The sequence below is a fragment of the Etheostoma cragini genome, chromosome 5 (genome assembly GCF_013103735.1).
Source record: "Etheostoma cragini isolate CJK2018 chromosome 5, CSU_Ecrag_1.0, whole genome shotgun sequence".
In the NCBI taxonomy this organism is placed as follows: Eukaryota; Metazoa; Chordata; class Actinopteri; order Perciformes; family Percidae; genus Etheostoma; species Etheostoma cragini.
The window spans coordinates 20,666,505-20,689,468 of NC_048411.1; the positions used below are offsets into that span (position 1 = coordinate 20,666,505).

At 40.5% G+C, this 22,964-nt stretch overlaps 2 protein-coding genes across 4 annotated transcripts in view; both read left to right on the top strand.

Moving 5' to 3' along the window:
- Positions 1–7,268, top strand: part of si:dkey-178e17.1 (tricarboxylate transport protein B, mitochondrial) — an 18,892-nt gene extending 11,624 nt beyond the window's left edge. For both annotated transcript variants that reach the window (XM_034873025.1, XM_034873026.1), the window contains 6 exons: positions 2,765–2,903; positions 3,198–3,282; positions 3,456–3,560; positions 3,969–4,084; positions 4,197–4,270; positions 4,714–7,268. In XM_034873025.1, coding sequence (XP_034728916.1) covers positions 2,765–2,903; positions 3,198–3,282; positions 3,456–3,560; positions 3,969–4,084; positions 4,197–4,270; positions 4,714–4,828 — 634 coding nt within the window. In that variant the 3' untranslated portion in view covers positions 4,829–7,268. The remainder of the gene's footprint in view (positions 1–2,764; positions 2,904–3,197; positions 3,283–3,455; positions 3,561–3,968; positions 4,085–4,196; positions 4,271–4,713) is intronic.
- A 2,619-nt stretch (positions 7,269–9,887) lies between these two features.
- Positions 9,888–22,385, top strand: si:dkey-178e17.3 (somatomedin-B and thrombospondin type-1 domain-containing protein). 2 transcript variants are annotated; one of them, XM_034873037.1, is made up of 5 exons: positions 9,888–10,377; positions 17,527–17,712; positions 18,136–18,226; positions 20,438–20,596; positions 21,766–22,385. In XM_034873037.1, exons 1-5 carry the CDS (start codon positions 10,128–10,130, stop codon positions 21,869–21,871), a joined length of 792 nt encoding a protein of 263 aa, XP_034728928.1. In that variant the 5' UTR covers positions 9,888–10,127; the 3' UTR covers positions 21,872–22,385. The 2 variants fall into 2 exon arrangements, with proteins under 2 accessions (XP_034728928.1, XP_034728929.1); XM_034873038.1 differs by having other exon boundaries at positions 17,530–17,712.
- Positions 22,386–22,964: the final 579 nt, after the last annotated feature.

Below are 22,964 nucleotides of genomic sequence, written 5' to 3' on the forward strand. Positions count from 1 at the left end.
TGTGTGTGTGTGTGTGTGTGTGTGTGTGTGTGTGTGTGTGTGTGTGTGTGTGTGTAATGCGGGAGGGTAGCCTGTCTGTTCAATGAAGAGACAGGTCCAGCCGGGCGGAGCAAGGATGCCACTCAACCTTAGGCAGGGTCTCAATAGGGGCACAGCGATGGAGACGTGTGTTGGTACTGTGTGTGTGTGTGTGTGGAAGGATCATTTTGTCAGTCAGCACCCTTTCCTGAGAGACTGATTTTGTTTCTGCTCTAAGAAGAGTTTTCTCTGAGGAAATGTGGCAATGGAGGAGTAAAAGGGGTTAGACTATATCCTCTTTCTGCTGTGGTTATCAGACTACATTGTATATAATAATGTTTTTGGTGGCTAAATGCAGACCAGCTGTGTGCAAGTTATATACATTTTATATACATTATGTAAAATATACAAAATTCAGTTCTTTCTACTTTTGACCCATCAGTAGAGTTTGTCTATGGGTTATGAGCTGTTGCCCCTTGTCTTATTTGAATACTTTCTCGAGACATGAAGATGTGAAGTTAGTAATTCAGTAATTCACAAGATAAATCCATGTTTAGAATCAAGTTTGAAAAAAATATACACACCATTTTCTGTTTTCCTAACTTTGTAATCATCTCATGAATCCTCAGATTTAGTTGGGGTTCATTTGTGGAATGCCGAGTTTCTGATTTAGGTAACCTGTAAAGGTGAATACAAAAAAGCAACATGACGGAGAGATGGAAACAGATTTAATTAATGGAGAGTACCGTGGCACGCTTCCAATTACCACCACTTCCCCTGAGTTGTTTGTTCGATGTGCTCTCTTCTTTCTTCCTCTAGCTTCTCTCCCTTCCCCTCTTCCTCATTTGCCTTCACAACCCTCTTTCTCCCCCATCCCATTAACTGATTGCCTGTGCACCATCAAGCACCTACAGCCTGCTGGAGGTTTGTCAGGGAGGAATGAGAGGGACAGGCAAGAGTGCCTTTGACCTTTTCCTCCCCTTAACTCTTCATCCATAGCTACATCCCTTTCTCTCTCTTATCTGCCCAGCCACCCTTCTTTCTTTCCTTTTAAGTCACCAGCAAACTTTTTTTCATCTCCTGCACCTCCTCTAATCTGCACAACTGACCTTGTAGAAACCCTGCTAATGAAGATTGTGCAGAACTCTGTTGCTGTCCAGAATGACTCATCTCCAACTGTGGATGTCAGCCAAAACACGATGCGCCATATTCTAGCAGTGAAGTTTAGTCCACCTGTTAAATGGGTGGGGGAGATTTGGAGAGTTAATTGGCACAAGATCAGGCCTGACAGTGGCATAATTCTCTCAAGCAGCTTTTAACAAAAAGCGTTTGCTCCACAAAGTTAGTTATTATGCAAGTGCATCTCAGTGCAGTCTAAGAAAGCTGCAGGGAGGTACACTTTTTCATTTTATAATCTCTCCAAAGCTAAAACCCTGTTTGTAGTCAGCAAGTGGTGTGCATAACGAGAGAGAGGAGTGGATTTACTTGTGCATGCTATTTGTTCCTGCTCAACAGTCTAAGTCAGTTAATTGTGTGGAGCCTGTATTTCAAAACTAAATCTGTGTGCAGAGTGAGACGAGAGTAACAGATGTGGAAGGTTAATGAGCAGAGGAAAATATTGGGATAGCAAAACGGATGGGGAAGAAAACTAAAATTACATTTTTCAAATATAAGAGATGAATGCTGTTAGACCTGTGACCACGGCAGGTAGATGGTTCAAACTGACTAAGCACATACAGAGAGGAAAACAAAGCATTCATCAAGACTTAGTGTCTGTCCTCCTCCCCCTTTTGCTAAATGTACCGTACAGTGTCCTCCCTTCACCACAATTCAATTCCATCTATAAATAGCCTTTCTTGTAAAGGACTCACCGGCACAACAATTTCTGATTGCAGATATCCATAACCCCTCCCTCTTTCTCTCTCTCTCTCTCTCTCTCTCCCTCTCCCTCTCCCTCTCTCTCTCTGAGCTGGCTTCCATGGCAGCTGTTGTTGGTCACACATTGGTTCCTGAGCCACTACAGTTTATTGTTGCGTCCTTAATGAGGATGCAAGAAGGACAGTAAAATAAAAGCCGTGAGCACATTCTGCATCTTAAACAGTTTGTTTCCACAAAAAATTTAAGGTGGAGGAAGTTGCTTCTGATTTTATTTGTACTCGTGAGCCATTGAGTGGAAATGTCCTCCTATACTACTGCTTCTACTGATTTCTGCTGATGAGGGACAGCATAATTATTTTTCTATATGTGGCCTTTTTCATAAGCTATAGGTGAAGTGGTAATGACTTAATGCAAGGAACATTATGTTTGACTGCAATCATATCTTCACTTTTTTTTTCTATTTTGTTCATTTACTTAATAATTTCACATTAACTGGAAGATGATCTTAGGTGATTAAAGGGGCATTAATCAGTTTGCAAAATGTTTTAATACGTTGGCCTCAAAGACGTAAAAAAGGAGATCCAACAAACAAGAGCAAAGGCTCAACCACTTTCAGCCTGTCATGTTAAAAGTGTATATTCTAAGTTGTGCACAGGATGTGTTTTTATAACTCCCAGTGTTTCAACAAAAGTAGCCAGTTGAATAAACGGTACATGTCAGATGTACTGTGAAGATAATCCACTTTTAGCAAAAAAAGACCCTATATAATGTTTTTTTCTCTCCCAAAACGAATTATTATTTACTTGTCTGCAGCAGTTTTATGTTAACTTCTTCCATTATTCCCTGCTGGCTCTGTTCTGTTTCTCAGGTTTGGGGTATTTGAGTTCCTCAGTAACCGTGCAAGGGACGAGTCCGGTCGACTGGACAGCACCAAAGGCCTGCTGTGTGGGCTTGGAGCCGGGGTCATGGAGGCCGTTTTCGTGGTCTGTCCCATGGAAACTGTTAAGGTATGTTACCAACAGATCTGTGGTCAGATTTGTAGTCTCATGCACACTCAATGCCCAAAAACTATTATGTCCCATGTACTTTGTGTATTTGTAGTTTCTGTATAATAAGCATTTTTGTGTAACACACTCTTCTCAATTAATTGCATTTTCAGTTTGTATAATATTGTGTCCCTGCACATTCAGTGAAGAGGGTCAGACTAAACATTTCTGCAGTTTTCACTACCTTGTGTGTCTCCCTTCTCTGTAATAGCAAAGCAACATTTCCGGTTTAACTTTTTTTTTTTATCTCCCAAGGTTAAATTCATTCATGACCAGACTTCAGTCAACCCCAAATACAAGGGCTTCTTCCACGGAGTTAGAGAAATCATCAGGGTACAAGGTAAAGACGAGCTTCAATGCATGTAATTCACCTGACATCTACTGTTCGGATAGGGTAATGCAACTGAAAACATAGCATACATAAAAAGTGTAGCATCCAGAGGTGATGATGTTTACAAAATGTATAAAGAGCATAACATACTTCTATCTACTGTATTTATCATGCCTTATCAGGAATAAAAGGGACATACCAGGGTCTCACCGCCACGGTCCTTAAACAAGGCTCCAACCAAGCTATTCGATTCTATGTGATGACTTCTCTCAAGAACTGGTACAAAGGTAAGTGTACATAGTGCACTGTATGTGTTTGTCTTTCTATCCGTATAAGAAATATTTGAACAAAAGACCATCAATGCGGATGACCTCAAAAAATCAGTTGAGATGATTGTTAGAAATGGCTCATGTCTAATGGCCTTCTTTTTTTCTCCAAGCAGAAGTCTCGCAGCAAAAACTAAAGCGTGCAGACTGATGATGATGGGTATATACTGTAGTGTGGAACTGGGACACAATGTACTATGAATATTAATAATGAAAAGTGTTCATGTGGACTGATTGTCTGAGGTCAAAAGAGTTGGCAAACTGCGGGGATTCATCAATTTCACATCCTGTTCAGTTGTTTAGGACCCGGACTGTATTTGCATTAAAACATTCACTGTTACTGTCTCCTCGGTTATGTCCTTTTACCAGGTGATGACAACAATAAAGCCATTAATCCCTTGGTGACTGGAGTATTTGGAGCAATAGCAGGAGCAGCCAGTGTCTTTGGAAACACACCACTAGATGTCATCAAGACAAGGATGCAGGTATATTGTAATATGGTGGCCGTTATAAGGCAGGTTTTTGTATTCCTTGCTGTTTTAATATAAACTTGGCAATACTTATATAAATAACAGTGCCTTTCTTTTCTTTACAAAGGGTCTGGAAGCACATAAATATAAAAGCACAGTGGACTGTGCATTAAAGATCATGAAATATGAGGGCTTGGCAGCGTGAGTATGTCTCTACTTTGTTTAGTTTGTTTGATTTTGGCTTAGTTTTACAGCCGGCTTTCAATCCTTTTTATCACACCCAGCCTCTTCTACTTTTGCTTTCTTTTCATCTTACAAGTTATTTTGTTAACAGTACTTTTGAAACACCCATTGGATTTATTTAAACCCTAATATTAATCATATATAATACACTACAGAAACTAAATTGGCAAATATTTACCCTCAGAAGCCTAGTGAAGTGGGATTTTAAAAATTACAAAGCAATCAAAGTAAAAACATGTTTGACATAAAACAATTAACAGAACATTAATAAAATCTTATGATCCAACATTTGTTTAGAATTTCCTGGCTATATATTGATGTATCAGCCATCAATAACTGTGCCTTTTCCTAAACACTGATGTTTTAAATTCACACCCCTCCCTTTTTGTGTCCCTCTATAGTTTCTATAAAGGAACAGTTCCTCGGCTGGGCCGTGTGTGTCTGGATGTGGCAATAGTTTTCATCATCTATGAGGAGGTTGTGAAGGTCCTGAATACAGTCTGGAGGACGGACTGAGCTGCTGTAAGTATAGGGCGGTGGCTTCCTGCTTTCCAGGAATCAGACACAGATCTGAGTATTGCAGACTTCTTACGCATTATAAAAGCTGCCGCCAAGGGGTGAGAAAGAAAGCTGAACTCAGATCGGTGTCATATACTAACCAGGAAGTTAAAGAGCCCATAGACAGGGATTGTAATACAAGAATAAAGTCTGAAAAAAGGCTCAATGTAGCTGTAGTATTGCAGTACTTGGTTGCTTAGCACCAAGACCAGACCAAGGGTCAATTTCACAAGTGGGATTATGCAGTAAGGTTAGCCAAATAACTTTAAAAAAAAAAGATGCTTAAGCTTGATTTATGCTTCTGTGTAAAATCTCTGCTGTGGCTAGGTACGTTTTGACACAAACCTACACAGAACCCTACGCCGTAGCCTGACGTGCACCTCTCAAAAAATGTGACTACACATCACGGCGACACGTCGCTCTCCCATGGCTTGGTAGCATTGTATTTCCCCCAAATCATTTCCTGGTTCTCCTTCTCCATTAACAACATAAAATTAAGAAGAGGGTTACATTTTCCTGCTACGGATTTACCAACGTGGTCAGAAGGCACAGGGGAGACACATGGTTTCTTTCACTATGACTCTCAAGGTTGCTGCTCCTCTGAAGCTAATCGCCGTCACTCTCTCACTTGCTCGGCTACACAAACACACACACACACACACACACACACACACAGACGCTGACCCTGCTGTCTTAAAGAGATCGACGCATGCACCAACGCACAAGTATAAACTTCAGACAACTACGTAGGCTACGGCGAAAACTCTGCTTGGAGGCTCTGCAGAACCATAAATTAGCCTTTAGTCTTAGAAATACATCATTTCTAAATGTGAAACAAAACCTGAATATTAGAGTCAACAACATGATTCTTAAAAAACACATTTTTGCAGAAATGTATCTGGTTCACATTATTGTACCTGCTTTGTAAATACCCTCTTTCAGTGAAAAACATTACTTCTAGTCATACACAGATGTTTTACAGATGTTTACTGTGAGTATGAACGTACTGGATTATCTTGAGTTTGTGTTTGCTGACTCTTCTTTTACACTCACATAAACTGCAGTAACTTCCATAACTAAGCCTTTAATAAAAAATGAATTTGCAGTTATTTTTATACAGGGTAAATTATAAATTTAGTTTATTACCAGCATTATAGTTTTATTGTAAAGTACAATATATTTTTTTCCTGTGCCAAATGCCAAACCGGTATACCTTGAAAGTGTTTTCAAAGTAAGAACATGTAAAAGTAGCATAATGATCTTAACAAAAGAAGAGCAAATATTATGACTTATTGAGACATACTTTATAAATGTATTTATTTCAAGTTGAATGTTGAATATTTAGACGGTTGGGAAAATATCCACTGTTAACTTGTTTTTTCTGTGTCAGGTCAGGGTGTTGGGTGTTTTTAAGATGTTTGAAAAAAATGTGTATTGCTGTAATTCCCTGTGAGTCTGACCCAATGACACTGAGTCATACAGACCAACTAACCTCAGACCTGTTTCCCTTCAATGGAAGCACTGCTGTTCAGTTCAATTCACTGGATGCTTATTTGTCTTTGGTCAAGGGGGTAAATAATTGGAAAGGGGAACAAAATAAATATTTTTCTGCTTTTTTTTTTCTTCATAAAATCACTCTGGTATGAAAACACAATTTGTAAACATGATGTGTAACCTGTGATGTGCAAGTATGCACCGCATTATTTACTGTAAGGGGGTCACCTGCTAAAAAGTTTGGGAATAACAGTCTGTTCAAATCCATTTCAAGTGTGGTTCTGTTCATTCATTGTTTGTTTCTTCTTCTCACTCCTGTGCCTTTTGGTGTTTGTTAGTGAAACTATTATCGATCAATGAAACTCTAATCATCTTACTGGCAGTTTGAGATTTATGTAGTCCAGTCATGTTGTTTTCATAACAGATATTACAAGAACTGCATGATCATGAAAATAATTTATTACTGTAATATTAAAAAACTGATGGATTGGGTGACCGGATAGCTCATTTGGTAGAGCGGGCACCCATATAGACTATAGAGGTTTACCCCTCAACTCAGCGGACCCATGTTCGACTCCGACCTGCGGTCTTTGATGCATCTCATTCCTCTTCTCTCCTCTTTAATATCTGCAGCTATCCTGTCAAAATAAAAACACAAAAAATACACCAAAAAATAATTTTAAATTAAAATACTAATGGATTACATTTCCCTATTTCTAAAATATGACATCTAATTCTGTTGTATTTTTCTGTTTGACCAGACAAATGCTCATGCTCCTTACTGCCAAATAGCCAAGATATTTTTTTTATTGTCAAAGCAAATCGATATATTCCAAGGCTGTGTGTGTAGTCTATGTGGTTCTTTATGATGAAGCTTGTGCAATAAACTCTGTTCCTCGATTTGTGCCAAGTATTTTGTTGTGGGGGAATTTCAGATCTCATTAAAACAAGCATTAGAAAACTTGAAAGCACGCAGACTGGTTGTTTTATTAATCCATACTCTTTCGTTCGTCTGTTCTGCCCTTTTGGTGGTTGGGACAAACCATGGTGGGTCCGGGGTGGGGGGGGGGCAGGTAGGGGAGGAATCGAACAGGGAAACCATTGTTCCAGTTTTGGCTGATGCTCATGTAGAGTAGTACAACTATTCATCTTTCCCTCTTTAGTGTCTTACACACACACACACACACACACACACACACACAGACACATAAAAAATCCCTAGTGTTTGTTGTGAGAAGGAATGCACAGCTCTCTGCAGAAGATGTGAGCAAAGACCGCATGTAGTGGACATTTGGCCTAAATGAGGAAGTGAGGAAAAGTACAGTATAATGAAGTACTCATGTAAAACGTACTGTACTTAATAAAAAGTAGTTATACCACAGCGTAAAAATACTCTCTTAAGTAAAAATTACGTTTTCACAATATAGTCGGAAAAGTAAAAGGTTTTAGCATCAACATCTACAGTACCAAAAGTGAAAACTCATAATGCAGAATGGCCCATTTCAGGGGCTCATACACATGTTTTTTTTTTTATAATTATCAATGTTGGGTGTCACTTTAATGTTTAATGTTGCAGCTGGTAACTGTGCTAAATTGTAATGCATCATTTATTTGTTGATTATTTTTTGTATAAATAATGTGAATCTGCGGAATAACTGGCAACTAAAGACTTAAAGTAAATGTGTTGTAAAAGGTTCAATGTAACAGAGTAGAAATATAAAAGAACATGTTTAATAAAAAGTTAGGTACTGAGTTACTTTCCACCGCTGGTGTGTGTGTGTGTGAAGGTTTAGGACAGTGGACAGCCAGTCGCAGTGTACCATGCAGCACATAATATAGGGGTCTGTAACAAGTTAACACATATCAGTTAAACAGGAGAGTTCCTTGGACGGCGGCATGAAGTGTAAACTCAGTGACAAGAACAAAGTACTTCTCAAAAGGTTCTTCTTAAACAGTAGGTGGAGCTGTTGCCAGGGCCTCAAACCCTAAATAATTAAGGCGTACAGTACCAGCCTCTCTCTCGCTCTCTCTCTCTCCCTCTCTCTCTCTCCCTCTCTCTCTCACACACACACACACACACACACACACACACACACACCAGTGATGAGAGAGGCCTTCTCTCGCATCATAACTGTACAATAGGGCTTTATGAGAAGGGTCAAATAATCACACAATCTGCCAACCTCCCTTCATCCTAAGATCATCACTCCCTCTTCCTCTTATCCCTTTTCTCGGGTGCTGGAGAGAGGATTGGGCCAAAATTGTCTAAACATCACTCATCATCTACACAGACATTAGTAGATCACAGATCAGGCCTTGAGATCTTTGAGCTCCAGAGATGAAAAGTTATCCTCCTTTTTCTGAGAGAAGTTGCTTTATAGTTCCAATTCTTTATTTTGCCCACCACTACAAATACTCAGAGAAAGTCGTAGAAAAACACAATTACTTTTTTCCTTTTTCATACCTGTAATTTGTTTAGGACCCCTTAGATTTAGTTTGGGACCCTATGTGGGGTCCGGACCCCCACTTTGGGAACCACAGCTTTATATTTTATCTCATTATCTCGTGGCTGTTGTATAAAATTCAACCTCCTACAACAAGCTCATATGTTATAAACAGTATGTGCTCAATTTAAAAATAACCTACAAACATCAGAACGGCAATTATGATATAATGCATCAAACGCAACATGGAAGTTTAATAGTAATAATTACTGTACTTATTCAATACAATGTGAATCCGAACATTTACAGAACTTTTTCTTGTTTACTGACGTGGTATTGCTTCTTAAACTTAAGTAAGGGATTTGACTAATTCCCCAAACTCTAACACTAATGACGAATGTTTCGTGTCTTTCTCGTCCCGATGCGCTCTTACAGTTTCCCCTATCGCTCAGTTTCTGCCCGAGAGCGTCCATTCACTCAAAACCAGTGAAGGATAAGTAATGGCATTGTTCTCCAGTCTTTCTCTCTAAAGGGTGGATGCTCTTAGGTCTACGGGATGAGTGGAGGATCATTTTGTTGCTGCAGCTCAAAAAGGACTTCGTCTCTTTCCGCAGCAGTTGACTGAATCTTATTTTAATGTATAAAATTCATATTTATATAAAGTGGGTGCACCGCTGTCCGTGGTGCTGAATGCGATTTTCTGTTTGGAAGTTTAGCTGATTTCGACGGATTTAGGCACTTTTCCCAGTTATCGTTTACCTCGCTTGAAGCAATTTTTTTTTTATTCCTTGTAATGTTTTTGGTTCAAATTTTGGGTGCAACGGTGCAAGTCACCATAAATGGCTCAATTGAGGCTTAATTTGAGTGTTTTTTTTCTCTAAAATTAACGTCTTCTTGATTTGCATCTAACTGTGGGAAGTGGGCCAACACACTTTGGGGAAATAATAAGACATTTTGAAATACCACTTGTTTGTTGAGTAACACATTGCGCAATCAAGTGTGTGTGTGCGTGTGTGTGAGAGAGAGGGAGAGAGAGAGAGCGAGAGAGAGGCTGGTACTGTACGCCTTAATAACCAACGGTAGCTGTAAGGGGCGGTGTCCAATAGAGAATAGAGGAGAGCTGCACAGGCTCCACTTTTATGCATCAGTTGTTCGTGTTAAGGTGTCAATGCCGAACTTACCTTGGATTTGCATTTCATATGAAAAAACACCACCTTTGTCTTTATAGGAACACTCAGTTTTAAGCATCATAGAGAGTGAAGCCTACACCAGCGCAGTGTGTGTAAGTGTGGACCAGTGGACCCAGAAAAGTCTCCGTCATGGGAGCGCATAGATGGAGCTCAGCGCGTCTTGGGTTTGTCGTTTGTGGATATTTCGCGTTTTTTTTCGGGGAAATTGTTCCACGGGCTGAAGCAGGCTGCAGGGAGAGAGAGAGCCCAAACTGCTGCACCGGCCGGAACAACGAATGCTTTGAGTACAGCAAGAGAAAAACAGTGTGCTACTGTGACACATACTGTCAGAAAACCGGAGACTGCTGCGAGGACTACCAGCGTGTGTGTCAAATATCTGGTGAGTAGCTCACTCTATCCTGCTCACTTAATAACAAATATTTAAAAAAAACTGTTAAAGCCTTTGAGGTCTGAAAGCTAAATGTTTGGCAGAAATGAACACCTGCACTGTACAGATCCTGTGTGGATTCAAACTGTGTCCTGTCTAGTAAGCCTGTTGTTTATTGTTCTTTGAGCCAGAGATGACTGGCATTGAGGTGACATGCAGACAGTGAGAGATACTACACATAGCTGTCTGCAGTGCGCCCATTATGGCTGTTTGTTTTAAGTGACAAGCCAGAGGTGTATTGTAGGGGGGTAACCTCCTGTCTTCATGGTGTATATTCCAACAGCAGGTTGTGAGTATACGTTTTTAAGTTTGTAGGGTTGAAACCTGTCCATAAAGTGGTTGGAAACTGGAGTGAATGATGATAACAAAGTCACAGATCAGCATGGCGGTTTTCCCCTCAAGAAAAACAAAAAACTGCACTTTGAATCACTAGTACAAAGATAATTGTTCACAGAAGCCGTAAAATGTGAGTGTGTTATGGTTTCCCTCATCATCCTTGCTGGTGCTACTATATATGGACAAATGAGGGAATGGACACCATGGGAACAGACTGCCAAAGATGGTCAGGATTACAGTAGAGTTGTGTCTGAGATATGACAGAGGAAACACTGTAACAGAGGCAGCTCTTATACCATGTTAAAACAGCTCAAGTTTACGCAGAGTGTGTTACGAGGAGCGTCTGTGTGTAGATACACTCAGAGTGTGACCCTCATCTTATGTGCACACTAACAAGCACCTGCAGGGTCAGGCCTGCAAGTCAAAGAGCACTTAACTGCTGCGTAATCCCTCTATTTAGAAAGGTTTAGTGATACATAGTGGACCTTTGAGTGTTGTATCTGTACTGTGATGTAAACAAGCTGTCTTGTCCAGACTTGGGTCAATTACTTAAAAGTGTGTACAACAGTACAGTGAAGGAAACTGTTTATTATTATTTTGGGTCAATCTTGCACCGACCCAGTACCCATGAGCATAAAAACCACTGAGTCACCAATGTCAAACATTATTTTGTTCCACTTTTACTTATTTATGTTATTTTTATCAAGTTATTTAGCCACGCAAATATGTGGTTATTGTGACCCAGTAACAATGTCATATTTTCATTTCTGTTGGGTCATCAATTAAGCCAAAAAGTGTATGTTTTTATAATCATGTTTAGTGTTCTGTTCAGACAACAACTTTTTTCAAGTTTTACTACAAAACTTAAATATAGTCCATCTACAATTTTCACTGAATTATAATAAATGGTGGACATATTTGGCTGTTATGTAAAACATTAAAACACCAGTACAGCATGAATGCATGATAACACTCTTCATTGTTGCTAACAGCAGAGACGTAGTTAGTAGCGACCACAAATTACTACACATAGGAGGAAATATTGCAGACTCCAATCTCAATTTGTGTTTTGGATCCACCAATTAGTCATAGGCATGTGTAGACAACCTGTATCATCCGGCAGCCAGCTGAGTCTAGTCCAGGCATGACTTGATCCATCCCATGTGTCTGCCAAGCTGAAACTTAACAGAATAAGCAGAGGAAAGCACCTCAGGTCAGCGTTGAGTCATCACTGTACTGTGTAACAGCAGCTGGTCCCTCACAGGTCAGCTAACGGCCGCCATGTGCATCAGTTCACTCACATGTCACTGTGGATCTTGTCTGTGGCTCAGACAGGTCAATCCAGATGTGACACTGTGCGGCAAAAAAAAAAAATCACACAGTGGTGTGATGCAGGTGTTACAAGTTGGAGGACTTTTCCCAAAATAATTTAGTCACTGAACAGTATATCTGTAAATCAAGACATGTGACAAGCCTCACAAACATCTACAACCTGGAGAGATTCATTTTGTAAATAAAAAAATTTGCTTTGTGTTGCTAATGGTTTTACAGTATTTGACTTGTTTGAATCTGAATGTGAAAATGATGTCAACTTGGCCATGGCCTCTAAAGGCTGAATGGATCAGTGAGCATTGATTGATGCAAGCACCTTGACTTCCTCCTTCTGCAACCTGAGCATCTTACCCGTATATACACAACATGCATCATGTGGCTTGGCTCAGTTCCCTCAAAGCGCCCTCACCCACAATACACTCAGACTTTATCTGATCTTACAGCTCTGCAGCCCATCAAGGAGTCTGTGTACTGTCTGTCACAGTCTGTAATTTAGTCGGGTCAGCTGTGACAAGCAAAGAGCTCGGAGTGGGTGACATCTGAGGAGAGACAGAAAAAAACTGGCAGATGGTTTGCACCACTTGGACACAAACACTCAAAGCTCTTTTTGAGTTGGTTCTTTCCAGAGATGTCGTTCAAATTAAGTATTTGGCAGGAATTTGTGTTAGTTGTAAACAGTGTGTAGAATGTTGCTGTGAACGTAGGCGCTGGAAGGTATTATTTTAAAACAAGTGAGTCGTGGAATGTATTAAGGAAAAACAAAATCCTCCCCACAACACGTGGTGTAAAACCACTCAAAGTGATGTGCCATGCATTTCTGGGCCCATTTTGATTTACTCATGTCTGGCAAGTTTAAAGTCTTTCTGCACCAGACTGACAGAAGGAGAAATTACTTAGATGTGAAGTTACAGAGTCCTGCTTAGTTTTAGATCCACAAGTTAGTATAAGAAGTTATTGAGGTTAGGGTAGTTGATACACAGCAAGTTGGTCACAGATTGTGATCTAAATCAGTCAGCATCATTTAGTCATTAGCTTCGAGGTGCAGGTCGTTTCAGTACCATGCTTATAATTATTTTTGGCTGACTTGGCTATGCTTGCTGTTTGTGCACTTTTCTCTCTTTTTGCAAATAAATTGACAAAAGTAAAAATTTAAACATCACATAAGCAATAATCAGCATCCACCAGTGTTGTTATGGGAAAACACAGAGAGAGAGAAATGCATCATGAAAGAGGCAGAGATGCGTATTTCTGCACTGACCGAGGATTCAATACATCATAGTTCAATACAGGTCCAATTGTTGCCTCTTCAGTAAGTCATAATATGACATATTTTCTGGTGTGATAGGCTTTAGCTTTCTTCCTCTTGCTATGTCATTACTACAGGGATGATATTACAGTATATAGCAGCAGAGGCAACTTAAATTGAATTGGATAAAATTGGATTGGAAATCCATGGGGAAATTGTCTCCTGTTGCAGTATTATCTTTAGGTTATTTCACTTGTATGTCAGCCCTACAATTACGGCTCATTCCTCTTCAAAGACTGATGAAACTGGCCCACAGGAGGATGGAAGAGGCAGCTCCTGCCCTCTCTTCTCCTGCTGTGGCGTCTGGTAGTTCTCACTTCAGCCGTAAGACATATTGTTGCCTCTACCTCAGATACACCAGAGGTTTGCTCATCCATCATCTGTCTCTCCTGCAGGCACTTCTGCTTCTCTTCCTTTCCTTTAGGGAACAGTATCCCGTCATGCCATGATGTTTGCTTCTTTCCACCTACTGTACGTTCACTCCCTCTTTTTCTTCCTTACCACCCCCATGTTCTTTCTTTAACCTCTGAGTAGTAAATGTTTTTCCTCCACTTGGCTGAAACGGGCCAGCTGTTGTAGTTGTTGTGGCCAACAGTTTCTCCTGGTACTCACATACTGCACACACTATCAGAGATTCTCCCGGCTGCTAATTTGATGCCTTTCATCTGGCCTCTTCATGACCACAGAACTCCAATATTGTCCACTTCCACTGTACAGTACCCAAAGTTGTTGTTGCTTTCAACAGCTCTGTGCATTACTCCAAAGTAAAGTTAACTTTTTCTTTAAATAATGTTTTTGAAGAAAAGCAGAGGAACCTTCCTCGACAAGAGATTCCTTGTTTTGGTTGTTTTATTGTTGTTAGGAGTCAGTATGCAGAACAGCTTTTTCTTATGTGTTTGTGTATCATGAATTTATTTATTATCATTATGCTATAATATAGTGTTGGGAGGCCATGCGATAATATACTTTTTAGATTGTGCAATTATAACAGAAATCTGTGTCAGCTGTGTTTGTATTTAATCCTTTTAATTAGTTGGCTTGCTTGGCTCCACTTTTCAAGGTGTCTACAGGAAACATTTATGTGCTAACATGTTATTAGGGCTCAGTCCCGTGTCCTTCACCCCTTTTATCAGGCTTCTTTGTTGTGTGGCCGAACATTATAAGGCTTGTCTGATGGGACCAAGGCCCAGCTCTCTACATGGGATGAAGGTTGGCTATGGAGGTTTTGAGGTTGAGTTGTCCTTTAGAGGAGCTGGACATCTGGGTCCCATCAGAGAGGAGATGGATGGAAAAGAGAGGGGGTGGGAGGGAATAGAGGACCAAAAACAAGGAGACAGATGGGGAGAAAGAACAAGGGAGAGTGTGGGACAAAGTGATAAAGGGAGAAGAAGACAAAGCAAATTGGGCGGGCAGGTCTGATAAGTCTTTTGTTATGAACCACTAAAATGGAAGTAGAATTAAGGGAGAGGGAAAGAGAAAGTAAAGGAATGCAAATACGCCATTATCTCACTGTAACCAGTGTGACTGGAGATTGGCTGACAAGTGAGGAGATAAGAGTGCGGATGTTGGATACACATTCAGTGGTTTGAGTCATTTAATGGCATTTATCTGAACTTATCTGAACCAACTGTCGGTAAAATTACTACATGCTACACACCCCGTTTAAATAAACGATCAGATTTAATTGGCCGTGATCTAATTCAAATGTTGCTAAACCCTGATCAATGTACAGTATTCAACAATGCCCTATTCAAACTGAGACCAAAAAGTAAAAACAGCGATAAGAATCTCCTCTAAAAAATATTTTAATTTGGTGGTTAAGTTTAGCAGATTCTGTAGCTAGTATGTTTTTTTTTTTAGTGTTTATAAAAATGACCTTGCTCCAAAATATTAGAGAATACAGATCTAAAGTCAGTGTCACTGTCTTTGATTAATTACAGAAATCTTCTTTGAGGAAAATCTAAGCTTTATAGTACTTGAAAACAGCTGATGGAAAAGACAAAAACTGAACATGCTGACAACGAGTACCATTTGTTTCCTGTATTGGGGTCAGAGGTCAGAGGTGGTGGCGTGCTTTCCAACTGGGGACTTTCTCGTCAACAATGGGGACAGGAGACAACAGTGGCTGTAAGCTTTGTGGGTAAGCAGGTTTACCATGTGGGTGGTGGGACTGTTGCACTGGTGGTACCAGAAACAGAGTGGGGGACCACCACAGTTTGATAATTGCCTTCTGACCTCTGGTGGCTTGGGGCCAATAGGCTGAGACTTTCAGACAGGGCCTTAGACCTGTGAGTGTGTGTGTGGGTGTCGATCATCACAAGGGTAATAGCCCTGTTTCCCCTCGGGTGCGGGAACTCGCTGACCCTATAGGTTTCACTGCACACCCTCTTCAGTAAAGACCTCAACTGCCCTGCTTGCTCGTATTTTTCCCACTAGGAGAAAAAACAACAGCAACATCAGAACTGCCCCTGTGAACGTCAGAGGATGTAGAAGAGGGAAGGAAAGGCAAGGAGTAAGGATAAGAAGAGGTGGAGGAGGAAAGAGTAGGAAGTTGATATGGTTGTGGTGTCTGATTCAATCACGCCCCTCAGTATTCTTTCAAGTTCATGTCACTTTACAAGTCTACATGTGTGTCTGTGTGTTTTAGGGTGATGAAGGTAGAACAAGCCCTAGTGGGTGGGTTCATCTGACAGAAATTGTTTTCGATGTATGTGTGTATGTATGTGTGATGAGCTGGGAAAGATGAGTGTCAGGTGGGCAGCACTAATGTGCAGAGGAATGCAGAGATTCCACAGTGGCTTTGTGGATCGGCTGTGACACTGAGACAGCCGTACCCCCCCTCCAAAACCCTAACAGGACCATGGGAATGAACCGAACAGGCGGCACCTTGAAAGCTCTCTCTCTCTCTCTCTCTCTCTCTCTCTCTCTCTTTCTCTTGTTCACACACACACACACATACACACACACACACTTCACTTCAGCATTGTACTGTGGCGTGAATGTGTATTATAAAGACAGGGTGAGGTAGATTATATGGCGAGATAGGATTATATTCAGTTATGGTATATTTATCCTCTTCAGACCTATAATTTCCCCAATAACATCTAACAGCTTCAAGCTCTGTGCACCTGCTCTCATTGTATTACACTTTTTGTATCTTCAATTTTAAAAGAAACACACACCTGCATCTATCTTTTTGAATAAAAGTGTACTGGTGTATGTTTGCATTTATTTTTTTTGTGTTTGTTTGTGTGCCTCTCTACTTGCTTGTCTATGGGTTTATGGAGTGGGCACTTCCTCCCTAAAACAAGGCTGTTAAATGTCTGCCGCTATTAAATCTCTGTGTTGGACAAAGCTTGATTATGGCTGGAGACTCTTGGCTTTGATCAGAGCAGCCATCTAACTAATACAGCTTCCTCAAAGCTTCATATAATTGGCTAAAACAGGCTACCAAACAAGGAGCCTGATTGCTTCTGCTGCTGTGTTTATGTGGTGTGCTATATTTGTGTATGTTCAAGTGTGTGCTAGGGGGAAACCAGAGAGAACAGGATGCAAAATTAGCCCCTTATTTAACTGGTCCCACATATATGACCTGGGTCCCAGACTTCCTGAGTCTGGGGTTTGGCTGATCTGACATTAGCAGATGGTAATGACCCAGTCATTCGTTTCCCGCCCATCTATCCAGTGTAATATTATGCAACTCTGTATCAGGGTGTGTGCTGCAGCTCACACTTTTAGCCATGCAATGAGGGATGACAGCAAAGATTATGGGAAAGTTTAAAACTACCTTTGGGGTAAAGATACATTTATTTTTCAAAATTAGAACCTTTGTAAAAGCTGAAAAAAGCTTGTCTGGGTCTCAAAAATATATTTTTTTCTTTCTCTTCTGTCCTGCATCCCTTTAAATCTTCCCGAACTGAAACTCATCTCACCTTTACAAAATGTACTTGACCTTATCTGTATGTAGCTCTGAAAAAAAGCAACATTAAACACATGGAGGCTTCAAATTCTCTTCCTTTTGTATTTTTCCTCTCATATTTTATGACTGTTTTCCCATCTTTGGGATTTTTTCTCCTAAAGTTTATTTAAAACCCTCAGCTGATCTCTCTGTCTCCCTGCTTCCCTAGCAGCCATTGACTGTGTGGTGGGATCATGGGGTCCCTGGTCATCATGTACATCTCCCTGTGGAGTTGGCAGCACAGAAAGGAGTCGCCAAGTGTCTGTTCCGCCTAGAAATGGTGGCACGCCCTGTCCTGACCTGAAACAGCGCCGGGGATGCTTTGGAAACAACGCCATATGCAGCGCTGCGAAAGGTGAGAATGTGACCTTTTCTACGTGCCCCCACATGCATGTGTTTATGCACTGCTCTGAACTCAATTACATATTCCTTTGGTGTTTTAGTATTCTCTAGGGTAACACTTATTATCACTTTTACTGTAAGTAGCAAGCCTTTTCTTTAGCACAATTTTAACGCCTCAGTTATGCTCTTCACTGTTGAATCACTTTCCTAGTAATAAAACATGGAACACAGAACACCACTTTGAGTCATTTGATACATTGAGTCATTTTGAGTCATGGGATGAAATGCTACAGATGAAATGTGAAATGTGTTTGTCCTTTGCCTTTTCTATAATTATAATTAAAAAAAGAAGATGCTCTTCAGTGGAAACAAGAGCTTATCTGACGTGAGTGTTGCCATTTACATTTTTACCTTTTCATCCCCACCTGACTTGCAGAGGTGGCAAAGATCCTGCCTGATTCTTTCAAGAGGAACTTCAAGGACCCTTGGAGGCGACCACACATGCTGATGAAGGAGGAGAAGGCCAGGTAAGGCCTCCATTATCAGAATGCAAACGAACACAGAGACTGGTCCCTACTGACCCAACCAGCCCACTTTTTTTTTTTTACCAGTACTGGCTTTCTTGTACAATTGATGTGGAGAGGGGCTCATTTGCACACAACATTTAATTGTGACTATAATTATAACCAACAATATACTTTGCTTATGTGCCAGCAATCATTTCATATAAAAAAATTATTTTGGCATTAACCTCTTTTGTTCCAGTTTTAAGCTTCAAGACTGCGTTTCAACTTCTCTGATATAGCTGGACTTTTACTTTTTTTTTTCTACAGGTTCATATCAGTTTTTCCTTAGTTTTGACTTAGTTTCAAAGGTCACTCTAAGAACTTTGTGCTCCAAGAGATTAGCGATTACAGACCAAGTCCAAGGTTGCCATAGCACGCAGAACCTTGATATTGCTTTGACTGTGCAACATGCACTCTGTTATTGAATATTTGCATCATCAGATGACCTTTACTGAAAAGGCAATCATTGTCCATGTAAAAGGTAAACCCTCTCTGCATAGACGTCATCCCAGAGCTGATTGCAGATGGTCTCAGAGCTGGAAAAATCAGAAACTGGGGAATACAATCACTGCTGGTTTTACTGCTGGACAGCCCACAGCTTTTCTCACTGATTAAAATGGACATTGGATTCCTTTGTTTTGACAAAGCATCAGGGGATGGAAAGCACATTACTCATAAATGTGAGCTAGGGTGATTTCACAGAGCCATCTGGTGCCCTAAAAGGTCCTTGTTGTCATGGTAATTGACCTAGGAAGCATGGGATAAAACAACATGAAATAATGAGGGTAGCTGTCTTTAGATGTCTAGTTATAGCTGGGAAATTAGCTGAATGATCAATATTTAATGATGTTGACGTTAAGAATTGCTGGGGGGGGGACACATACATGTGTCTTTTCTGAATAAAGACATAAAGGTAGAGAGTGTGTGTGTGTGTGTGTGTGTGTGTGTGTGTGTGTGTGTTTAAGGAAAGCATTTTTAGTGGTATAAGGAATTTGCATTATTTAAAGTTATTCTCCAGCATGAACAAATTCAAGTCTAATTAGGGGAGGGGAAAAAATGAATTAATCACCCTTCAGCAGCTGGTGCACATGTACTGAATATGCTAGAACATCATTACACTTGTTATTTCAGCATTTATACAATTTATTTATTTATACAAATCAGAGCTGAATAATGATATTGCATAAGCTTAAAAAATAAGAAGATATTTTCTGATGTTACTGTTGGACAAAGTCGTCACACTGAGAAAAAAGCTGCAGCTTCATGTTTTCTTTGATAAACCACCCCACTGGGGATGATGTTTTGTCACAGCTGACTAAATCAGAGACAGTACAAAAGTGCAGAAGTTTAAAGTGCCTGCCAGAGAACACAGTGTCCAAAAAAACAAGCCTTTATTATTTTTTCAGTGCACAGACTGAGCTTTAGTGATAAAAGGATACAGCAGGTGACCGTGACACTGCTGGATCACCTTCAAATGGAACAAATCTCTTATCGGGAAGTTGGATTTTTCTTTTGTCTGGGCATGGCTGTGATTAAGCTCAGCTTGCTGGGTTGGATCGTCACCTGGCTTCCTTTAATCAAGCCAAGTTAGATTGATTTATTATTTTGAACTATGTGATGGATAGGAAAGAGGAGAGATTATATTTTTTTAAAGTGTTTAAACAGCTTGTGTCTCTGTGTTTTCATCTGAACGTTTTCACGTTTTGTTGAATGATGATTGGAGTAAATGTTAATGTAAATGTAAATGTGCTGTATTTATATAGCACTTTTCTAGTCTTAACAACTACTCAAAGCGCTTTTACATCACACAGGAAACATTCCCCATTCACACACATTCATACACTGTGCCCGAGGCTGCCGTACAAGGTGCCACATGCTCATCAGATGCACACTCACACACATTTACACTCCGATGCGTGAATGATAACAGTTCAATGCTCAGTCCAAAGAACAAAAACATTAGATGTTGCACTCTTGTTGCAGAGCTGTGTGAGCTGCATGCTCTTTTGTTCTTACAGGATTATGTGTTTCACAGCCCAGAAATGTGTGATTTCACTTTTGACCCCAGTGTTTTTGCCAGACATAAAAATAAAATATAAGCAAAATTTGGTCATTTATGTTTGACACGTTTCTTTTCTCTCCCTCTGTCTTCTCTTTACTCTGTGCTTGCAGTTACTGTGTCTATTTGCGGGTGAAACAGGCCGGTGCAGCATGTAAACTTAAACTGTGGAGTGCTCAGCTGGTGAAGGAAAGGCTGGTCTGTGCAGAGTGTCAGAGTGATGCCATGTCAAAGTCAGACCGCTGTGGAGGAGACGGCCTGGAAAGCATCAGGTAAACCTAACAACCAAAACTAAATTTAAGACAAGTTCATCCATTACGCTGCTCACAGTTTCCAGCTTGATCAGATTTTATCCCAGGGTGCCCCCTCTGATAGGATTTTTGCTTTTAGATGTTTTATTAAAGAAAGAGTAGGAAACCCATGACCAAAATAGTCATACATTCTGTTATTGTGCTACTTATGGATGGAATAATAGTGAAAATAAATTATTCAGCTTTTTACTGGGGACCCCTTGGAGACCCCCTCAAGGACCCCTGCGGTTCCATGGACCCCACTTTGAAAACCTCTGAATTAGCCATCTTCAGACTAGCTGAAAAAACTTAAAAAGGGAACAATTTATTTTACGCTTCAGCAACTACTAGGTGAAAAGCCCAGTGCTTCATGTGTTTGTTTGCATTTGAAATGTACAGTGTGTTGAATAATGAGTTTAGTTTAGCACAATTAATGGATCTGGATGGTCTATGGGATCAATTAGCAGTTGCTTCTGAAAGAAACACTTTCCCTAACACAGATAGTGTAATACTTAGTACTCGTTAGCCAAGCATATGCATATTAATTTGCTGCGTAAAATGCAAGTGGAATCTATTTTTTATAAACTCATTTCGTGAGACCAGCCTCTGCAGCCCGGGTCTGGTCCGTCGAGGCCCCGGTCCTTCACCGCCACCCATGTGGCAGCGCATCCGACCCCAGCGGTTTCTCCCACAGATGGTGGGCCCATGGGATGGAGAGAGAGGTGCTAAGTAGCTTTCTTACGGGCTGTGCCCAAGAGGGCTCCGTGGCAAACCCGGCCAACAGGCGCTCGCTGACGAGCCCTCCATCTGGACCTGGCTCCAGACGTGGGCCCCAGGCTTCCTCCGGGCAGGGTCACTCCATCTGTACCTCGTTTTCTCATAGGGTTTAGGCTTAATTTAAAAAATAGTTTTCCCCCAAAATTGAAGAAGCCTTTTAACCCAACCACATCTGTCTGGGTATTAATATAAAAGTAGTTTTGACAACGTTAAAAATCATTATGTGTCGAATTTTGGGCTGAAAGAAACTTTTGCATCAAATTTCACCTAGACTGTAGAATGAAAAATGAAAATGTTAATACTCATAATCTCTTAATTCTTTCCCTGTATTGTAACCAACTGTTTCATGCCTGATACAATCTTTTTCTTCCTAGAACGTTCTGGGCAGCAGCTTCAGTCCCGGGCTGTCATGGTTCCTGGGTGAAAGAGTCGTCCTCTGTGGGCTGTCGCTGTCCTCCCTATTCTGTGCTTTTCGTGTGAGCTGACACGCAAACCCAAGACATCCGCATGCAGGGACAAGATTTCCCTCTGCACCTCCTGCTAACTGGGGAGAGCCCTGCCAGCCAAGCCAGACCCTTCTGATCCAGATTACTGGATGGGTAACTCAAGGACATCAGCAGCATCCTGCCACTTTTTCCTATCACCTCATACTCTGTACTGTATACACTATTACTAAGCACACAGAAATTCTTGCATTAAACTTCAAATCTTACAGACACATTATGTACTTATTCTCCCTCAAAGCCCAGCAACATCTATATGCCTTTTTACCTCTGAATCGTTGCTATCTACCTCCAGGAATGCAAGTTACTTTGTTAATGCATAATGTATAAATATATAAATATATTACTTTGCTTTATACATTTTTTACTTTTGATTGTTTTTTATGTTTTGTATATGTGTCTATATAGCTGCACTTGTGTATTCAACAAATGCCAAACAGCAGTTGCTGCACCCAGTGTAAGCCCTAGTCAGGGTCCCTAAATCGTCTGCAGCTTGGTCACTGCAATTATTTCTTTTCAACAAAACCATTTATACCAGCAAGTCAAAATGAATATCAGGTAATGATTCTCAGGTGCTGAGATTTGCGTCTTTGTCTCAAATCAAGCTTCCTCTTTAATGTCTACCACCTCGGATGATCAGTGACAGATGTTTTTAGGAGTTTAAAGTGACTCATAGCTCATCTGTTTAGACCTTATATTGTTAGAGAGGAAAAAGAGCCATTAAAAAGTATTGTCCTGTGGTTCTCTATGTCCTCTGTGTCCAAGACGGAAAACATTTGCTTTATAACAATGTTTACTCTTACTCCCTGCCCTGCTCAGAAATCCTACTACCGTCACAAGGGAGTTTTTATTAGCAAAGTGTCATCTAATATATCTTTTGCATACAGCCACGCTACTCCCATTTTTATTCATTAACAGAATCTTCTCCCAGCACTCCCCACATATCCTTGTCTACATTTCTGTATCTACATTTCTTTTTTTCTCTGCCCTCTACTGACCTGGTGTGTTCTTAAAAACCAGGAGTCAGTCAACTGGCTCAGTACATCTTTCCGCATCTCTTGTACTTCTGC

Bases quoted from the DNA above. Each gene is read 5' to 3' on its own strand.
- si:dkey-178e17.3 (XM_034873037.1), top strand. From the start codon at position 10,128: ATGGGAGCGCATAGATGGAGCTCAGCGCGTCTTGGGTTTGTCGTTTGT. The intron at 17,713-18,135 runs GTGAGAATGTGA...CCTGACTTGCAG, and splicing joins CATATGCAGCGCTGCGAAAG to AGGTGGCAAAGATCCTGCCT. The intron at 20,597-21,765 runs GTAAACCTAACA...TTTTCTTCCTAG, and splicing joins GACGGCCTGGAAAGCATCAG to AACGTTCTGGGCAGCAGCTT.